This window comes from Nansenia antarctica (assembly GCF_963989245.1).
Source record: "Nansenia antarctica genome assembly, chromosome: 4".
Classification (NCBI taxonomy): Eukaryota; Metazoa; Chordata; class Actinopteri; order Argentiniformes; family Microstomatidae; genus Nansenia; species Nansenia antarctica.
In genome coordinates this window covers 63,954,619-63,969,255 of record NC_137689.1, presented here as the reverse complement: position 1 = coordinate 63,969,255, position 14,637 = coordinate 63,954,619, and the positions used below count along the sequence as shown (strand labels likewise).

The 14,637-nt window shown below is 41.8% G+C and overlaps 1 protein-coding gene across 1 annotated transcript; it reads right to left on the bottom strand.

Moving 5' to 3' along the window:
• Window positions 1-1,122: 1,122 nt before the first annotated feature.
• On the bottom strand, window positions 1,123-13,108 carry pip5kl1 (phosphatidylinositol-4-phosphate 5-kinase-like 1; the record flags this gene model as incomplete). The annotated part of the gene is made up of 9 exons (XM_080529601.1): window positions 1,123-1,582; window positions 2,142-2,304; window positions 2,646-2,758; window positions 2,840-2,895; window positions 3,158-3,192; window positions 3,904-4,028; window positions 4,610-4,764; window positions 4,951-5,001; window positions 12,896-13,108. 9 exons carry the CDS (start codon window positions 13,106-13,108, stop codon window positions 1,123-1,125), a joined length of 1,371 nt encoding a protein of 456 aa, XP_080385727.1.
• Between the last annotated feature and the right edge of the window lie 1,529 nt (window positions 13,109-14,637).

Here is a 14,637-nt window from a genome sequence, read left to right as displayed (position 1 = left end):
AATTCATTAAGTATAATTACTATTTTGAATTAATTAGGTAAACTTGGTGGGACCACCAAGTAAGGTAGACCACCCTCTGTGTTACATTATACCCCTTGATAAACAAATAATCTGGCATGACTCGAAAATAATAATCGAAAATAATAATCATACCACAATATGGTAGTGATGGTCTAGTGGATAGTGAGTTGGACTTGGGATCGGAAGGTTGTGAGTTCAAATCCCGCCTGAAGCCACACCACTACTAGTGTGCCCTTGGGTAAGGCACTTAGCCCTCAGTTACTCCAGGGGGAATGTCCCTGTAATTCGTAATTGTAAGTCGCTTTGGATAAAAGCGTCTGCGAAATGGCAAAATTATTAAATTATTACAATGGTAAAACTTTGAAAACTGCATCATTTTGCAATCCCCAGAATGCTATGCTGCTATTTATTCCCTGCATACTTGAACTAAGATTGTTATAAGCCATTTGTATTAATGTATTTGTAAACTATTAACACAGTCTACATTTGTTTTGTCAGTACATTGACTGTTTATAATATAATTTATATATAATATATAGTATATATAATTGACAAATGATAACTACTACATTAGTTAGTTAATACATAGTTAGTTGGTACCCTTATTGTAAAGTGTTACCAAATAATGTAGATAAAACAATATCTCAATGGGTTTCAAATGACAATTTGTCATATTTAAAACAGAGGGCCTCTCAAACTTGGAAGATGGCTGAGTGAGGTCAATTCAATATCTGTTCAATACATTGATTTGATGTGTTGTACCATTTGCAAATTGTACTTTTTACTTTACTTTACTTACTTTACACTAACCTACTGTAATATTAACAAATAAGGAAAAGCCATTTCTCTGCTGCAATTTTTTACATCAATGCTGTATTTTTTTGTTTTGGTCTGGACATATGAGAAGTGGAAACATGAAAATAACAGCACCATAGGAGTGGTTAATCGGAAATTACAGCATAGCTTGATGTCTCTGGTCACTTTGCCAGTCTTTTAGTGTGTGTGTGTGTGTGTATGTATTTGTGTGTGCATGCATGCGTGCATACGTGTAGAGTGCCTAAAACCTGGATTGACCATTCTCGGCCTCCCCCTTTTTTGAGTCTAGTTGGTATGGTCCTGCACCCACTGGCAGAGCCTAAGGCAGTAAGCGGGGGGGCTGACAGTGGAGAACGTCTGCCTTGGGTGCCGGAGCCTCTTCCACAGATGCTCCAGCCTCTTCTTGAAGCCGTAGACCGTGAAGATGTCGATTATGCCCACAAAGTAGCGCTGTTCTGGCCCGTCGATTACGTGCAGCGGATTCTTGAAGTTGGGCAGCAGTCGGCGGTTCTGGGCCTGGAAGTCCTGCAGCTCGGCCGAATCGGTGGTCCCCACAGGCTGCTCCGAACAGGGTTTCCCAACAGGGGCACTGCCCAAGTCACTTTCTGGTTGTGACTCGGCCCCGAGGCATTTCCCTGTGCTGCCATCTGCCTCAGGCACCAGCAGGGCTGTGTCCTCCTCGAGCACTGTCCCCGGGACACTGGGTGTACCTGTGTGGGTCGGGCTGGAGCCTGCGTTCACTGACCTGGAAGGTAAAAGTGAAGAGGGAGCGAGCCAATAGGGTGACAGTATTACGGCTAAATGACCAATTTCTATACAGTAGTTAAGATATAAATATTGGGTTACTTAGGACGTAGTTCCTCTTTATTTGGCATTCTTATGGTATTCACTGCAATAAGCACGCCTTAAAAACACCTGTTACATGTAGATTCAATAATAGCCTTCTTTTACATAATTCACGACTCAATAAAAAGTCGAAACAGCACTGCTTCCTCGTTCACACGTCGTGACCTTTTGTCCTCTAATTTGCCAACACACCCGACCGCACTCCGAAAACAAATTATGTTTACCTATAACTCAGATAAGTTAGCAATTTGATGGCACAGGTGGAGCAATAGGGGAATTTCAGAAAGGTATTTACCATCTCTTGGTTACATAGACTATTTAAGGTAAGTGCTCCCTCCGGTGGTGGATACTATAATAGCATCAAGAAAACGAGGACATGAAAAGAGGCAGTTGATTCAAACAGTTTGAATGCTGGTGTATGACTGTACATTCAAAGAAAAAAAGATTACGGCACCCACTTTTTGGTACGCATGATGAGGGTGGCGAAGGAGAGACACTGGTTGCGTTCGTCTTGGTGTAGGGGCTGTTGGGCCAGCAGCAGGCTGTAGTCCAGCACGTTGAGTCTCTGCAGGAAGGACGTGTCAATCTCCACTTGACGGAGCAACCATGGACGCTGCTGGTCTGTCAGCACAAAAACACACACACACACACACACAGACAGGCACGTACACACATGCACGCATGCACAAGCACATGAATTAATAGTGCTACATGAAGGAGTGCAGGAGCTAAGGTGAGCAGCTATAGCTGGCCATATCTAATGATTAGCCTGTCATTCCAATCAGGATACCTTGTTTATGTGACAACCAGAGAAATAGAATTAACTCTATGGTCACAACATTGGGTAATACTTCACAATGCAACAACAATGCACAACAGAACACAAGTTCTGCCATACTATTACATGTATTATGTTATTCTAATGACAGAGTTATGAGGACTGTGTCCCTGTATCCTCTCACCCAGAGTGATGTTCTGGCCCTCAAAGTTCAAGTCCTTTAGGACCACAATGACCTGGCTTCCCTCTGGGGCAGGCTCTGTCCATCTGCTGACCTCACAGCCCTTGATGTCATACCTGCAGCAGCAGAGATCAGAGCCAGTCAACCATCAAACCCACTCTTCTACACTACAGAAATCCTCTGAGAGACCGGCTTACCTGGCAGTGATACGGTCATCAGGGTAAAAAACACTCTGCATAACAATAAAGTATTTCTGTGAAAGAGAGGAGATAAGGCATGAAAAAAATGTGTTTAACACATGGCTTGGTAAAGGCACTATGTGGACCTCTTGCTGCTGGGGGTCCCAAACATTCTCCAGGTAGTATGTATGTGCCTTGCAGACCCAGTACTGAGGTTGTTCTATATAAACAGGGCTAAACCGGTAATATACGGTGTAAACTAGTCTTTTTTGGAGAATACCTGGGTTACAAATCTGATGTAAAAGCAGGGTTTGTGTGAAAAAAGGACTTAAATACCTTTCGCTTGTGAGGAATTTTGATCCTGTGGACACCTTGTGAAAAACAAAATGTAAACATAGTGTTATGCAAAGTCTTATGGAAAGCTATTTGTGAGTGCTTAAAAATCAGGTCAATGACTTTAAATACTGATAGCTTAAAAAGGGTTAGGATTAGGGTATGTTATCAAAAAGCTGCATCCCATGGTCGACCTAACGATTTAGAGGACGTTTGGAGTGTCTAGTTAAAAATATGAAATAGGAGTACCATTTTAAAGCTTATGCTTCCATAGCAATCTTTTGGGCTACATTGTAATAAAAAATTATATATAGACATTTGTTCCATCTATATTCCGTTGCCACTGCTAACTCAAAGGTTTGTATGAAAAAAGAGGTTGCACGGGTTTGTGGATGCATGCATGCAATTCATGTTTTTAAAATCTAATGCTGCCCAATGTGAATCCAAAGTGGTGGGGTGCTGCCACACTTATTGGAGTTATTGGGGCAATTGACAGCTTTCCTACACTAGACCAGGGTCTCGATCTCACACAACACAAAATCCAGGGAGTCCCAATTCACTCAAGCATAGTTCCAGCCTAGATCATACCATCAAACCCCACAGCCTCACCTAACCACACCACGACTATGCTTTCAACACCCAAAGCCTTTCACAACATACAGCCCAACAGCCAATGCAGCAAGAATGACAACAAATAACAACCATGACCACAGTCAGTACGTCCATACTTGATTGCATGCATATCCTACCCAGGAACTTGACGAGTAGTGAATGGGGATACTTCTCCAGGTGCTCCATGTAGATTTGCAGGTTGGACAGGAGGAATTGGACCTCTCTTTTGTTCTGGGTCTTCAGGAAGAAGCGCTTATCATTCCTGGACAAACACAGGAACAGTAGCACAGATGAACACTGTAATGAGTTCAAACGTGTGTGTGAGGGGGGTACGTGTATGGGTGTGTGTGTACATACAGTACAGTATGTTTCGATTATTAGGATCCCCATTAGCCGCTGCATATGCATGTTCCTGGGGTATGTAAGACAAACAAAACAGAGCAAAAATACTTCTATTATATTCATATTCTAGTTTCCTGTACAGTTAAATTCTAATCTCTAAAAATAGGAGAGGAGCTGTAATATATTATGTTTTGCTTTACTATTTTTAGGCAGTGGAATTACTATAGCTTTTCATAGCCTTTCATGCTCCTCCAGGCTTTGATTAAAGACATGGCAAATAGGGTTTGAGTACTAAATAGTATGTTCAGAACCGTGTACATTGTTTTACTGTATGAAGAGACATCCGATGAATTCGGAGGCCTTAGCTTGTACTTGAGCAGACAGGTTCAGAATACATTCTGCTGCTGTCATCATTACAGTACATCATTGATTAAGAAGCCGATCAGTAAGCCAGATCTTGTGTCAGCTAGACATGCCGAGAAAAGATCTCTGCTGACTCACGTGAGGAAGAAGTCGGCCTTGCTCTTGGAGTTGCTGATGAACTGCAGGTAGAAGCCGTCAGAGGAGAGGGCGTGCTGATACTCCTTCTCTGTCATCCCCAGGGAACGACGCAGACTGGCAAACACCGGCCCCGCAAACGTCTCCATTCTGAAGTCCTTCAGAGACAGAGAAAGAGAGATTGTGAAAGAGAGAGAGAGAGTTGGAAAAGCAAAATACAGTTCTTTCGCAGGCTAGAATTGTTGACTTCACTTGACACAGAGTGAAGCTAAGACTCAATTACACTAATTTGTCTTCCATGTGGTGTTGCAATTTAATGACATTTCTGAAAACTATCAATTTACCTTATGTATTTGAGTGACTTCCAATCGGAAATCATCTTCAGACAATTCATCCTAAAATAAAAACAACCCAGTATTAATTATTCATTAATGAACCTCTCCTCAAAAAAATACTTTGAAGAAAATGAAGAAAGTTAAGATAAAGTAGAGTGACAGTTTAGAAGTGTATAAACAAATAAGAAAACAAAGAACAACCCACTGAATAGGGCTTTGTTACATCCCATGTATAACACAATTAGTAGTGAGTAGTTGAGTAACAACTACTCATCAAGCCCATGATCAGTTAAATAAGGAGTTTTAGTCGTGGGATCATGGACTATGTCGTTGTACTAGAGGAAGAAACATACAGTAAATAAAACACACTGGTGCCATGACCTGGTTGGATCTACCCATAGAGGATGCTTGAGAATTTAATTAAGTATGAGCTCCCATAGTATTTAGCATTACTTAGATGAGACTGATGGAACATAGAGATTATTAGATTCAACCTTTGTCATTGCACAGAGTACAACAAAAAGTATTTTTTGCTCTAGGCACAGGGTCAGCCATAATCAGCACTAGGGGTGGGCATCGACGATCGATAATTGATCGATAAGGATCTTGGTCGATCACAAAATAAAACATTTGGTCGATCACAATCGATCTGGTCGATTTTTTTTTTTTTTAGCGACCAAATGTTTTATTTTGTGATCGACCAAGATCCTTATCGATCAATTATCGATCGTCGATGCCCACCCCTAATCAGCACCCCTGGAGCAATTAGGGCTCAAGGGCACAACGGCATTGGTAGGCACCTTAGATATGATGCCAGCAACCCTCCAGTCACCAGTTCACATGCAGCTCCTGTTATGTTTGATAACATAGGTTATGCTATGCTTAGTTTATTACACATCGCCAGTAGAGGCGCTATATTCCTTATGTGACTCAGGCAGTTTTAGGTTTGGTCTTGGAGGGTGGGAAGTTAATTAAAGCTCAGTGGGTTTTGCAACTGAACCACGCGTGTATGTCCGTTCTTCACTATACAACAGCTCCCTCCTGAGGTGGGGATCGAACCAGCGACCTTCTGACTGCTAGCCGGCCTCTTTAACCTCTAGGCTACCTGCGGCCCCACAATCCGCTATCAACTATATGTTACATTAACCGTAGGACGTGGTTACACTTTTTGTTATCTGAAAATGATGATCTGATCACTATTTGATTGTGGCACCTGGTTTTAAACATACAAAAATGTGTGTTAGAATAGATTTCCTCCTGTGCTTCATCTAATAGGCTATGTGCTTTGGGTGGTGTCGTGGATTTAAAGGAGACTCAAGATAGCTCATTTAAATCCACAAGAGTGGCCGGATTGTGTCCAAACAGAGCAGACTGTTATGTTTGATAACATAGTAGGTTAGGCTATGCTTAGTTTATTACACATCGCCAGTAGGGGCGCTATATTCATCACGTTACATGACTCAGGCAGTTTTGGGTTTGGTCTTGGAGGGTGGGAAGTTAATTAAAGCTCAGTGGGTTTTGCAACTGAACCACGCGTGTATGTCTGTTTTTCACTATACAACACAGACATCCAAACACCAAGTGACCCAGACTACCCCTGGGTGTAGTCAGGAAAATCGGATCAAAATCAGTTCAATCAGGACACTTGCGCCGGTTTAATCATGTTTAATGGCAATGTTAATACATTTAAGTTTGGCATAATTGAATACCTCCGCTCTGTATAGCTCCCTAACTGAAGGTTAAACAATTAAACATAGAAAATAACATAAGCAAGGAGCCCATAACTATCAAACCCCCGTAGGTAAATACAGAATGACTGAGTAGGTGGAGGCTGGGGCGGTGGGTGGGTGGGTGGGACAACCAACAAGTGAAACTCTCATAGCCAGAGAGGTGTTTCGCTGTTTAACCATGGTGGAGTTTTGCACAACTTGACTCTTTTAAGCCTCGTCCCTGAGACATGTGATAATGTTTCACCAGCTGCCGTCACAAATGCTACACAAACACACACAGACACAAACACACACAGACACAGACACAGACAGAGACACACACACACACACACACACACACACACACACACACACACACACACAATCAGACTGTTGGCACGATCTGGATACAGACGCTTGTTACTAGTTGGTGTAACCAGGACCACAGTTAAGGTTCTTTGTATCAATGACAGTGTAGTGTAGCCCCTGACATACACGCACAGCAAGCTTCATATTACTACATTCATGAAGTGTTCATGATGTCTAATGTAGCCATCACACATGTATAATGTTTTATTTGCTTTATGAAGACATTCTTAACCATTACCAAAAGCTGTATTTGATTATGAAAGTGATGCATACCACTTTTGCACTACTGCAAACACTTAGTAACTATGGGATCCTAAAAAAGTGTAAAGACAGTTAGAGCAACAATAGCTCCAGAGGTTGCCAACCTGTGTGTGTGTGTGTGTGTGTGTGTGTGTGTGTGTCTGTAAGCGTGTGCGTGTGCATGTGCATGTGCATGTACCATGTGTATTGTAAGTCTAGTCTACTAGGGAATCAGTGAGTAAGAAACAACAGACGGGACATTCATGTATCAAACTGCTGAGTCAACAGGTTACATTTCAATAGGACTGGGGTTATCTGGCATCACGTGTGTGTGTGTGTGTGTGTGTGTGTGTGTGTGTGTGTGTGTGTGTGTGTGTGTGTGTGTGGATGCGTGTGTGTGAGTAACCCTCTTGTGACCCGTCATTAATTAAGGGAGCATTGCCACAACATGCTAATGAATAATGGATACTGCATACCTACATTACCATTGACTTAACCTGAGATACATTCAGCAGGTACAAAATAGGAAAAAACATTTAGAAACGGATGAGGGAGGAGTATCAGAATTTGTGCAATAATATGGATTGCAAAATAAGTGAATATTCCTGCTAATTTCATGGAAACATCATTTTATATCTCAATGTTTGGGTATTTAACCAGAGTCTGGGGAATGTTCAATACATTGTCTAAAAATGAAATACACTGATTCAAGATTTGTTTTTCACCACTGATCTACACAGCCTACTTAACTCCCTCTAACTCCTACTTTGCTAATTCCCACTTTGAAGAGATAATAATCTTTGTTCTTTGTCTACCTGCTACAATGCTGTCAAATCAGCAATATGAAATTATGTATTGCTTGACAAACTACAGTAAATTAGGTTTCTTGTACTATTTTATTATTGGGAAACATGATCGGAAGAGGGGAAACGTGCTTCATGAGCACAGTCCAACTGTCTTACCCGATCAGAACCCAAAATACAAGCTTGTTTTACTCCATTGTTTGTAAAAAAAAATTGCATAGCTTCAAAACTTGTTTTGATCTCATAGATGGTCAGTGCGGTCATCCATAACTTATTAATTTGAATCAGCCCCATTCCTCAGCTGCTAAATTATTATTATTAAGTTTATTGTCATATGATACTGGGATAAGTATCAAGTCATGGGGCGCCTGGGTGGCCTAGCAGGAACAGAACGCTCACTAAGGCGCATGCCACATTTCTGTCTGGCCTGGGGGGTATTCCATCAACGTCGCTAAAGGAAAATCCTGTCTTATTTTGTTAAGTCTCGCAAGACTGGATTTTCCTTCAGCAACGTTGATGGAATACCCCCTGGTCCCAGATCTGTGTGCTTTACCCAATGACAACAACGGCCAGAAAGGAGTCCAATCTGGGACCAGGCATCTATCAGTCCCTCCCACAGTCCCTATTGGCTTTGGCTCTAATATAGGCATGTGTTTTGTTCCCCTCCTCTTCTGTAGGGAAGTCAACAATGGTATTTGTCAGACAACCCCAGCCTGTCTGGGGAGCACTGAGAGAAAACAGCCTCTCTGTGCATGCTAAACAAAGCACAAGCTACTAGCATGGCAATAGTCACCATTACAAACCAGACTTACTCCCTTGCCCTCTGCCCTCTGAAGTACGGTAATAGGCGTAAGTGAAATTCTAGCATGTCAATCTTGCCTTCCAATTGGTGAATGAACTTAATGCCATGTTTTCTCCTCAAATCCACAAAGGTAAGACAACTAGGGGAGAACGGAAGGGAACAGGTTCAGTTTGGAACTGAGTCTTGGCCTGAATTCATGTGAACAAAATCATGTATTTGCTGAGGAAACTTATCATCATCTGTGATTGGTAATATGAAGTGAGGGTAGGGTTTTGTAGCTGTTGCTTTTACTCAACCACAAACAACTATGGCCCTCCTATGAGTGAGCAGACACAACAGTGCCATGTCTCTGAGAGATTTAAATATAGATACATTTGAGAGGTGTTGAAGTAATCTCTCTGGCCATGTGCTCCTCCTCCTCTTCCTCCAAAAACTAAATTTTTACCCACCTCTATCAAAGAGACTGAATATACTTGTAAAGTCTCTGCCTCTATTTGGTCCAAGTTTGTTTCCTTCAGAGACCACATAGGATGTATGTAGCCTGCAACACCTGATTTGCGTGTACCAGCACATTTTACAGACATAATTTGTTTATTTTCAGTTTTTAAATGGTTTTTCAATTGTTTTAAATAATAAGAAAATACCAGTGAAAGTACAGAGATAAGCCTAATTTAAATAATCAATTAATGACATTTGTTGCAATTTTAAGGCAATTCATCCTGGTTAAACAGTCACAAAAGTAGTTTTAGATGGAAAACATTACATCCAATTACAACAATTGGTGATTTTCAGGGTCCTGAAATTTGATCTTTACTCACAGGCTGTTACCTCACGGCTGTTCTAGTGTTACGTTTTATTTCAAATTAGTAGGTTCGCACAAAATGTATGATCACTCGTACAGACACTTTCTCTTGCTGTAGCGAGTCATTTGACACAAAGTTTACATTTCCAAATGGGTTATTATTATAAACTGAGCTTTATCACAATAGCTATATTGTGTATTTTGTGAATCGTCATTGAGCTTGACATGGACAGTGGTTTCAATTTTGATTCATCCGTTGATTTATTCAAGAAGTGGAGGTAAGGCGTGGTTGATTATTAGTAGGCTTACTGTAGCAAGCCACACTATTATTTATTCTTATAGCCACATTTGCACCGGCTACCGAAGGGGGGGAGGGGTTGCATATTCATGATTGTTTGTTATGTTGAATAATTGAATAACTATGTTGAATAATTGTAAAACCCAATAAACTGATTTAAAAAAGAAAAAAGAAGAAGAAAATGAGATTAGATTATTATGTTTTTATCATATGAAATATATACATGTAAGAGGAGGGGAATTGGGGTTGTTTGTTGTTAGAGTAGTATCAGGTGTTCACATGTGTAAGGTTCATCTCACTTCCAATTAAAAACCTAGGTTTGCATTTGGTTGATGAAAGTTAAAGAATAAACTAATGATAACATTAACCACTTTATTACAAAGAAAGATGATTATAGCATATATCTTAACTGTACATATCTTCAACCGTGTTGGCTTTTGCACTATGCACTATTGCACATCTGGTCATATGCCAAACTCTGTTTCGTTAAATTAAATTGAATCTGAATCATAGCACCCCTTCACACCCCCACCACGTAGGTTACACAAGACTCTTCATTTACAACACACAGAAGCAATATTTATAAATAATTATTGATCACTATTCACACGTGATAACCGTTTAAATGTACATTGATCATTTGTGTCACTTCTTTTAACGAATAGAACAGCATAATGTCCGCTAGACAGATGCTACTGACAGGACTTATATAATGTGAATATAGGAACAATGATGCACAGTGTACATGTGGTGTTGCAGCAACACAAAGGGTCTGCCAAAAGCATTAACCAATTCACGCATGATACTGAACCGGATATGGTGCGCCATCAACCCTCACCTGAGGGAAAACCAAAATGGTTTTCGAGAGAAGAGGCCCACCGTGGCCCAGATCTTGGCCTTAAGGAGAATCATCGAGGAGGTGAGAAAGAACAACCTGACTGCGGTACTGTGCTTCATCACTTTCACTTCAGGCATTTGACTCGATACACAGAGGCTCAATGATGAGGATACTTAAGGTGTCCCTCCCAATCTACTCCGGGCCATAGAGACTCACGGGTACACGGGTACAAGACACGGGTACAAGAGCCAAGGTGATGACTTCAGACGGCAACAGTGAGGAGTTTGACATCCTTGCTGGGGTGTTGCAAGGGGACACCCTGGCCCCCTTCCTCTTCATCATAGTCCTAGACTATGCACTCAGGAAGGCCATCAATGAACGGGAGCAAGAACTCTGCCTCACTATAGCATCTAGGAGGGTGCGTAACATCCGCGTAGTCCAAGTCTGTTAGGACAGTAGAGTCCGTTCTCCTATACGACTGTGAATGCTGGACCCTGAAGCCTACCCTGCAGAAGTCCCTAGATGGGTGCTACACCAGAATGCTGCATGCAAGATAACCAAAGATAAGCGAAAAAATAGCAGTCAGGAGAATGAGGCTGGCAAGTCACTGCCAGAGACACCAGGAGCCAGCAAACTGGTTCTGTGGGAGCCAACACACGGGCATCGATCACGAGGGCGTCCCACACTAACATACGTGGACGTACTCAAGAAAGATGCAGGAGCGGAAACTACCGGCGAGTTAGCCAGATGTATGGAAGATCGGGATGACTGGAAGCGCCGATGGAGGGCTCGTCCGAGGACGGCCTAGTAGTACCAATAGCTATGGTCAGATATGTTCCCTGAGCTAACTCATCAGCTGGGCTTATTACATTCCAAAACCCTGGATACTTGGATCAGGTATGTTGGCAGCACTGTGCTGGAATAAATATATTGTAGCGAACAGGGGTTGTAGCACACCACTCTAGCTGAAAATGAACCCGGGCTTTCCACCCCTAAAGCAAGTACAAACCTTAGTACAAATCGAGTCGGCCTCCCGTTGCAGTGTTCCTAAGTTATCTAGCCCATGAACAGCTGATATGCCCTCTCATCCCTACTTTCCTGTTTCTCTCCACTGTCTCTATCCAATAAAAGATGAGAAACATAAGAGTGGGACTGCCCCACTCAAAAAAGAAAATAATAATAAGAAGAAGAAGAATATGAATAAGAATAAAAAAATAAGAATAAAATAAAAAACATAAAGGGAGAATATTACCACAGATTCTTTATGTAATATTTTTATACAAAGAAATATGCTAATGACACATTCCTAACACACTTACAATATACTTAATACAATTTGTCAGTCATTTTGAGTATAACCTTGTCCCCAGGCTATTGTGCACAACGGATATAAGCCTGGAATAACAATGACTCAAGCCTGGCCTTATGGGAGTTAATTTACTGAGTAAAGTATTTGTTATTATTTGATTTCAGTGAATCACACGGCTGCAAGGCGTAGCTCTGAATCAGAAATGTGTGGTGCGCAAGCTGGAGGGGAGGGGGGGGTGGGGAAGTACTGGGAGATGATTGATGCAAAGTAAAGCCAATGGAAATGCATCGTCCAAAATCAATGCTATTTCTATTGGCTTAATGAAGGCCAAGGGTGACGTGTTGAGTCACCAGACCTTTCACAGATGTTGGGATGACTAAGATTACATTCAAAGTGTGTTGAAAGTATTTTTGAGATAATCTAATATAACTATACTTAAATATGAATTAAGAGGGGTCAATGTAACATATTTAAAGTAAACTTAATATCCTAAAAACCTACCTAATTTAAAATGGCTGATTATACCAATTAAATGCAGTTTAAGCAGGGCCATTTTAGTGCCCTTTAATATACGTAAAGGAGCAGGGCGCTGACCACCGCTTCAAAATTCAGTTTTAATTTCCGCACAACAACAACCTCCCTAATAATAATATTACCCGCCCCCCTTAAAGTGTACAATAGGCTGTGCATATCCTGATAATTTCCAAAAGCATAGACCAATTACCAATTTTGGGAATTTTGCAGCTTTATAAGTGAGTAATGTCTGACCCATATTCCGACTCACCGGTGGAGGGTTATCTATGGTGTTCTGCACGGCTGCCAGGAGGCCCTCCTTCATCATGCAGGTCAAGCTGTAGAACTCGTGCTGCTGGTCAATCTCAAACAGGCCCAGGAGCTTCCACTGTTGCCTCAGGCCACCCCACATCCGCCTCTTCACTGTACGGGAGCGCCGTGGAGCCCCTGGGCCCCCCGGTCCCCCTGGCCCAGACATCTCCATCTGGGATACGAACGCAAGGCAGAGACACACAGACACACACAGATACACACACACACACAGATACACAGATACACACACACAGACACACACACACACACACACACACACACACATACACACACACATAATGATTATCCTGTGATTCCAAACTAATCAGGATACCCCGTTTATGTGACAACCAGAGAAATAGAATTAACTCTACGGTCACAACATTGAGTAATACATCACAGCGCAACAACACTAGTCGTATAGCGTGGTACTTCTTACTAAGTTATGAGGACAGTGTCCCTGTATCCTCTCACCCAGAGTGAGAGTCTTATAGGACCACAATGACCTGGCTTCCCTCTGGGTCACACATTTTAAAGAGTGAATGAGTACTCTAGCACCAGCACTGTTAGCATTGTGTAGACTACAGGAGCGCTGGTTTTTACCGACTCTGATTGTATTCACTGCACAAAGGAAATACAAGTAGGCTACTATCTGTTAGCAGATGTTAGCTGGTCTTCCTAGCAATATACATAGGTGGTAGTATGTTGCTATGCAAAACAGACTGTTACCACAACGGTGGTTTCCTTGACAGAACTGTGGAGCACAAAAAGATTATGGCTTCATGGGCCTGAGAGAATGGAAGCTTTTTTTGGGCTCGCTATCATGCGTTTCACACCATCAAAGGAAATGTCCAATGTTTAAAACAAGCAAGTGGAGCACTGGTGGTTACTATGGGCTGGATCAGATGTGTAATCTCACAAACTCCCTCATGTGCAGTATGTAAATATCACCCAATGATCATGGCTCAAACAGCCGTCGCCTTGACAACAGGCAGAAGAGAGGGACAAGTCTTTTCAACTCCCTGGATGTTGCTGTCTGCTCTTAATGTACCGCTAATGAGGCCTTGATCTGGAGCAACATGTATCTGCTTGAACCATCTAAAAAACAACACATAAGTTCATATAGTTTGTTTTTAAAGATTTTCAATCTCGAATCCTGATTAAACATGGGGAAGATTATATTCAGGCTGTTTTCAATAGATAGTGTCAGATGAGGTAACCAACCACAGTATAATTTCATATTCATTATTGTCCCACTGACCAGAGACTAGTGAGCGTCACACCACACCCCACCGCAGGCCAGTGACAGCAGCATAGTTTACGGCATAAAGTAGTAACGTACGATATTGACAAATACATAATCGACTGTATATTGCAGTCGCATAATAGTAATGAATATATGTAAATTGCGGGTGGATGCTGCTACGTCGCCTATTCATCAAATTCTACTTTTCCCCACAATTCGGATACGTGTGTGACTGCCCGATGATGGCCTGTCATGTGCAGTGCGCAAACGGAAAACATCTCGACAGCAAGTTTACCACGCGCGTAAAATATACATCCCTTACTTACAATCATTCAAAAACATATAACATACATATAAGCATGGCGCAGTACCAATGCTATTTCTCCTCAATTCCCGTTGTCGTGAAATTCAAATGAGAAGATACTTGCCTCAGTTTGACTCATCTATATCGCTGC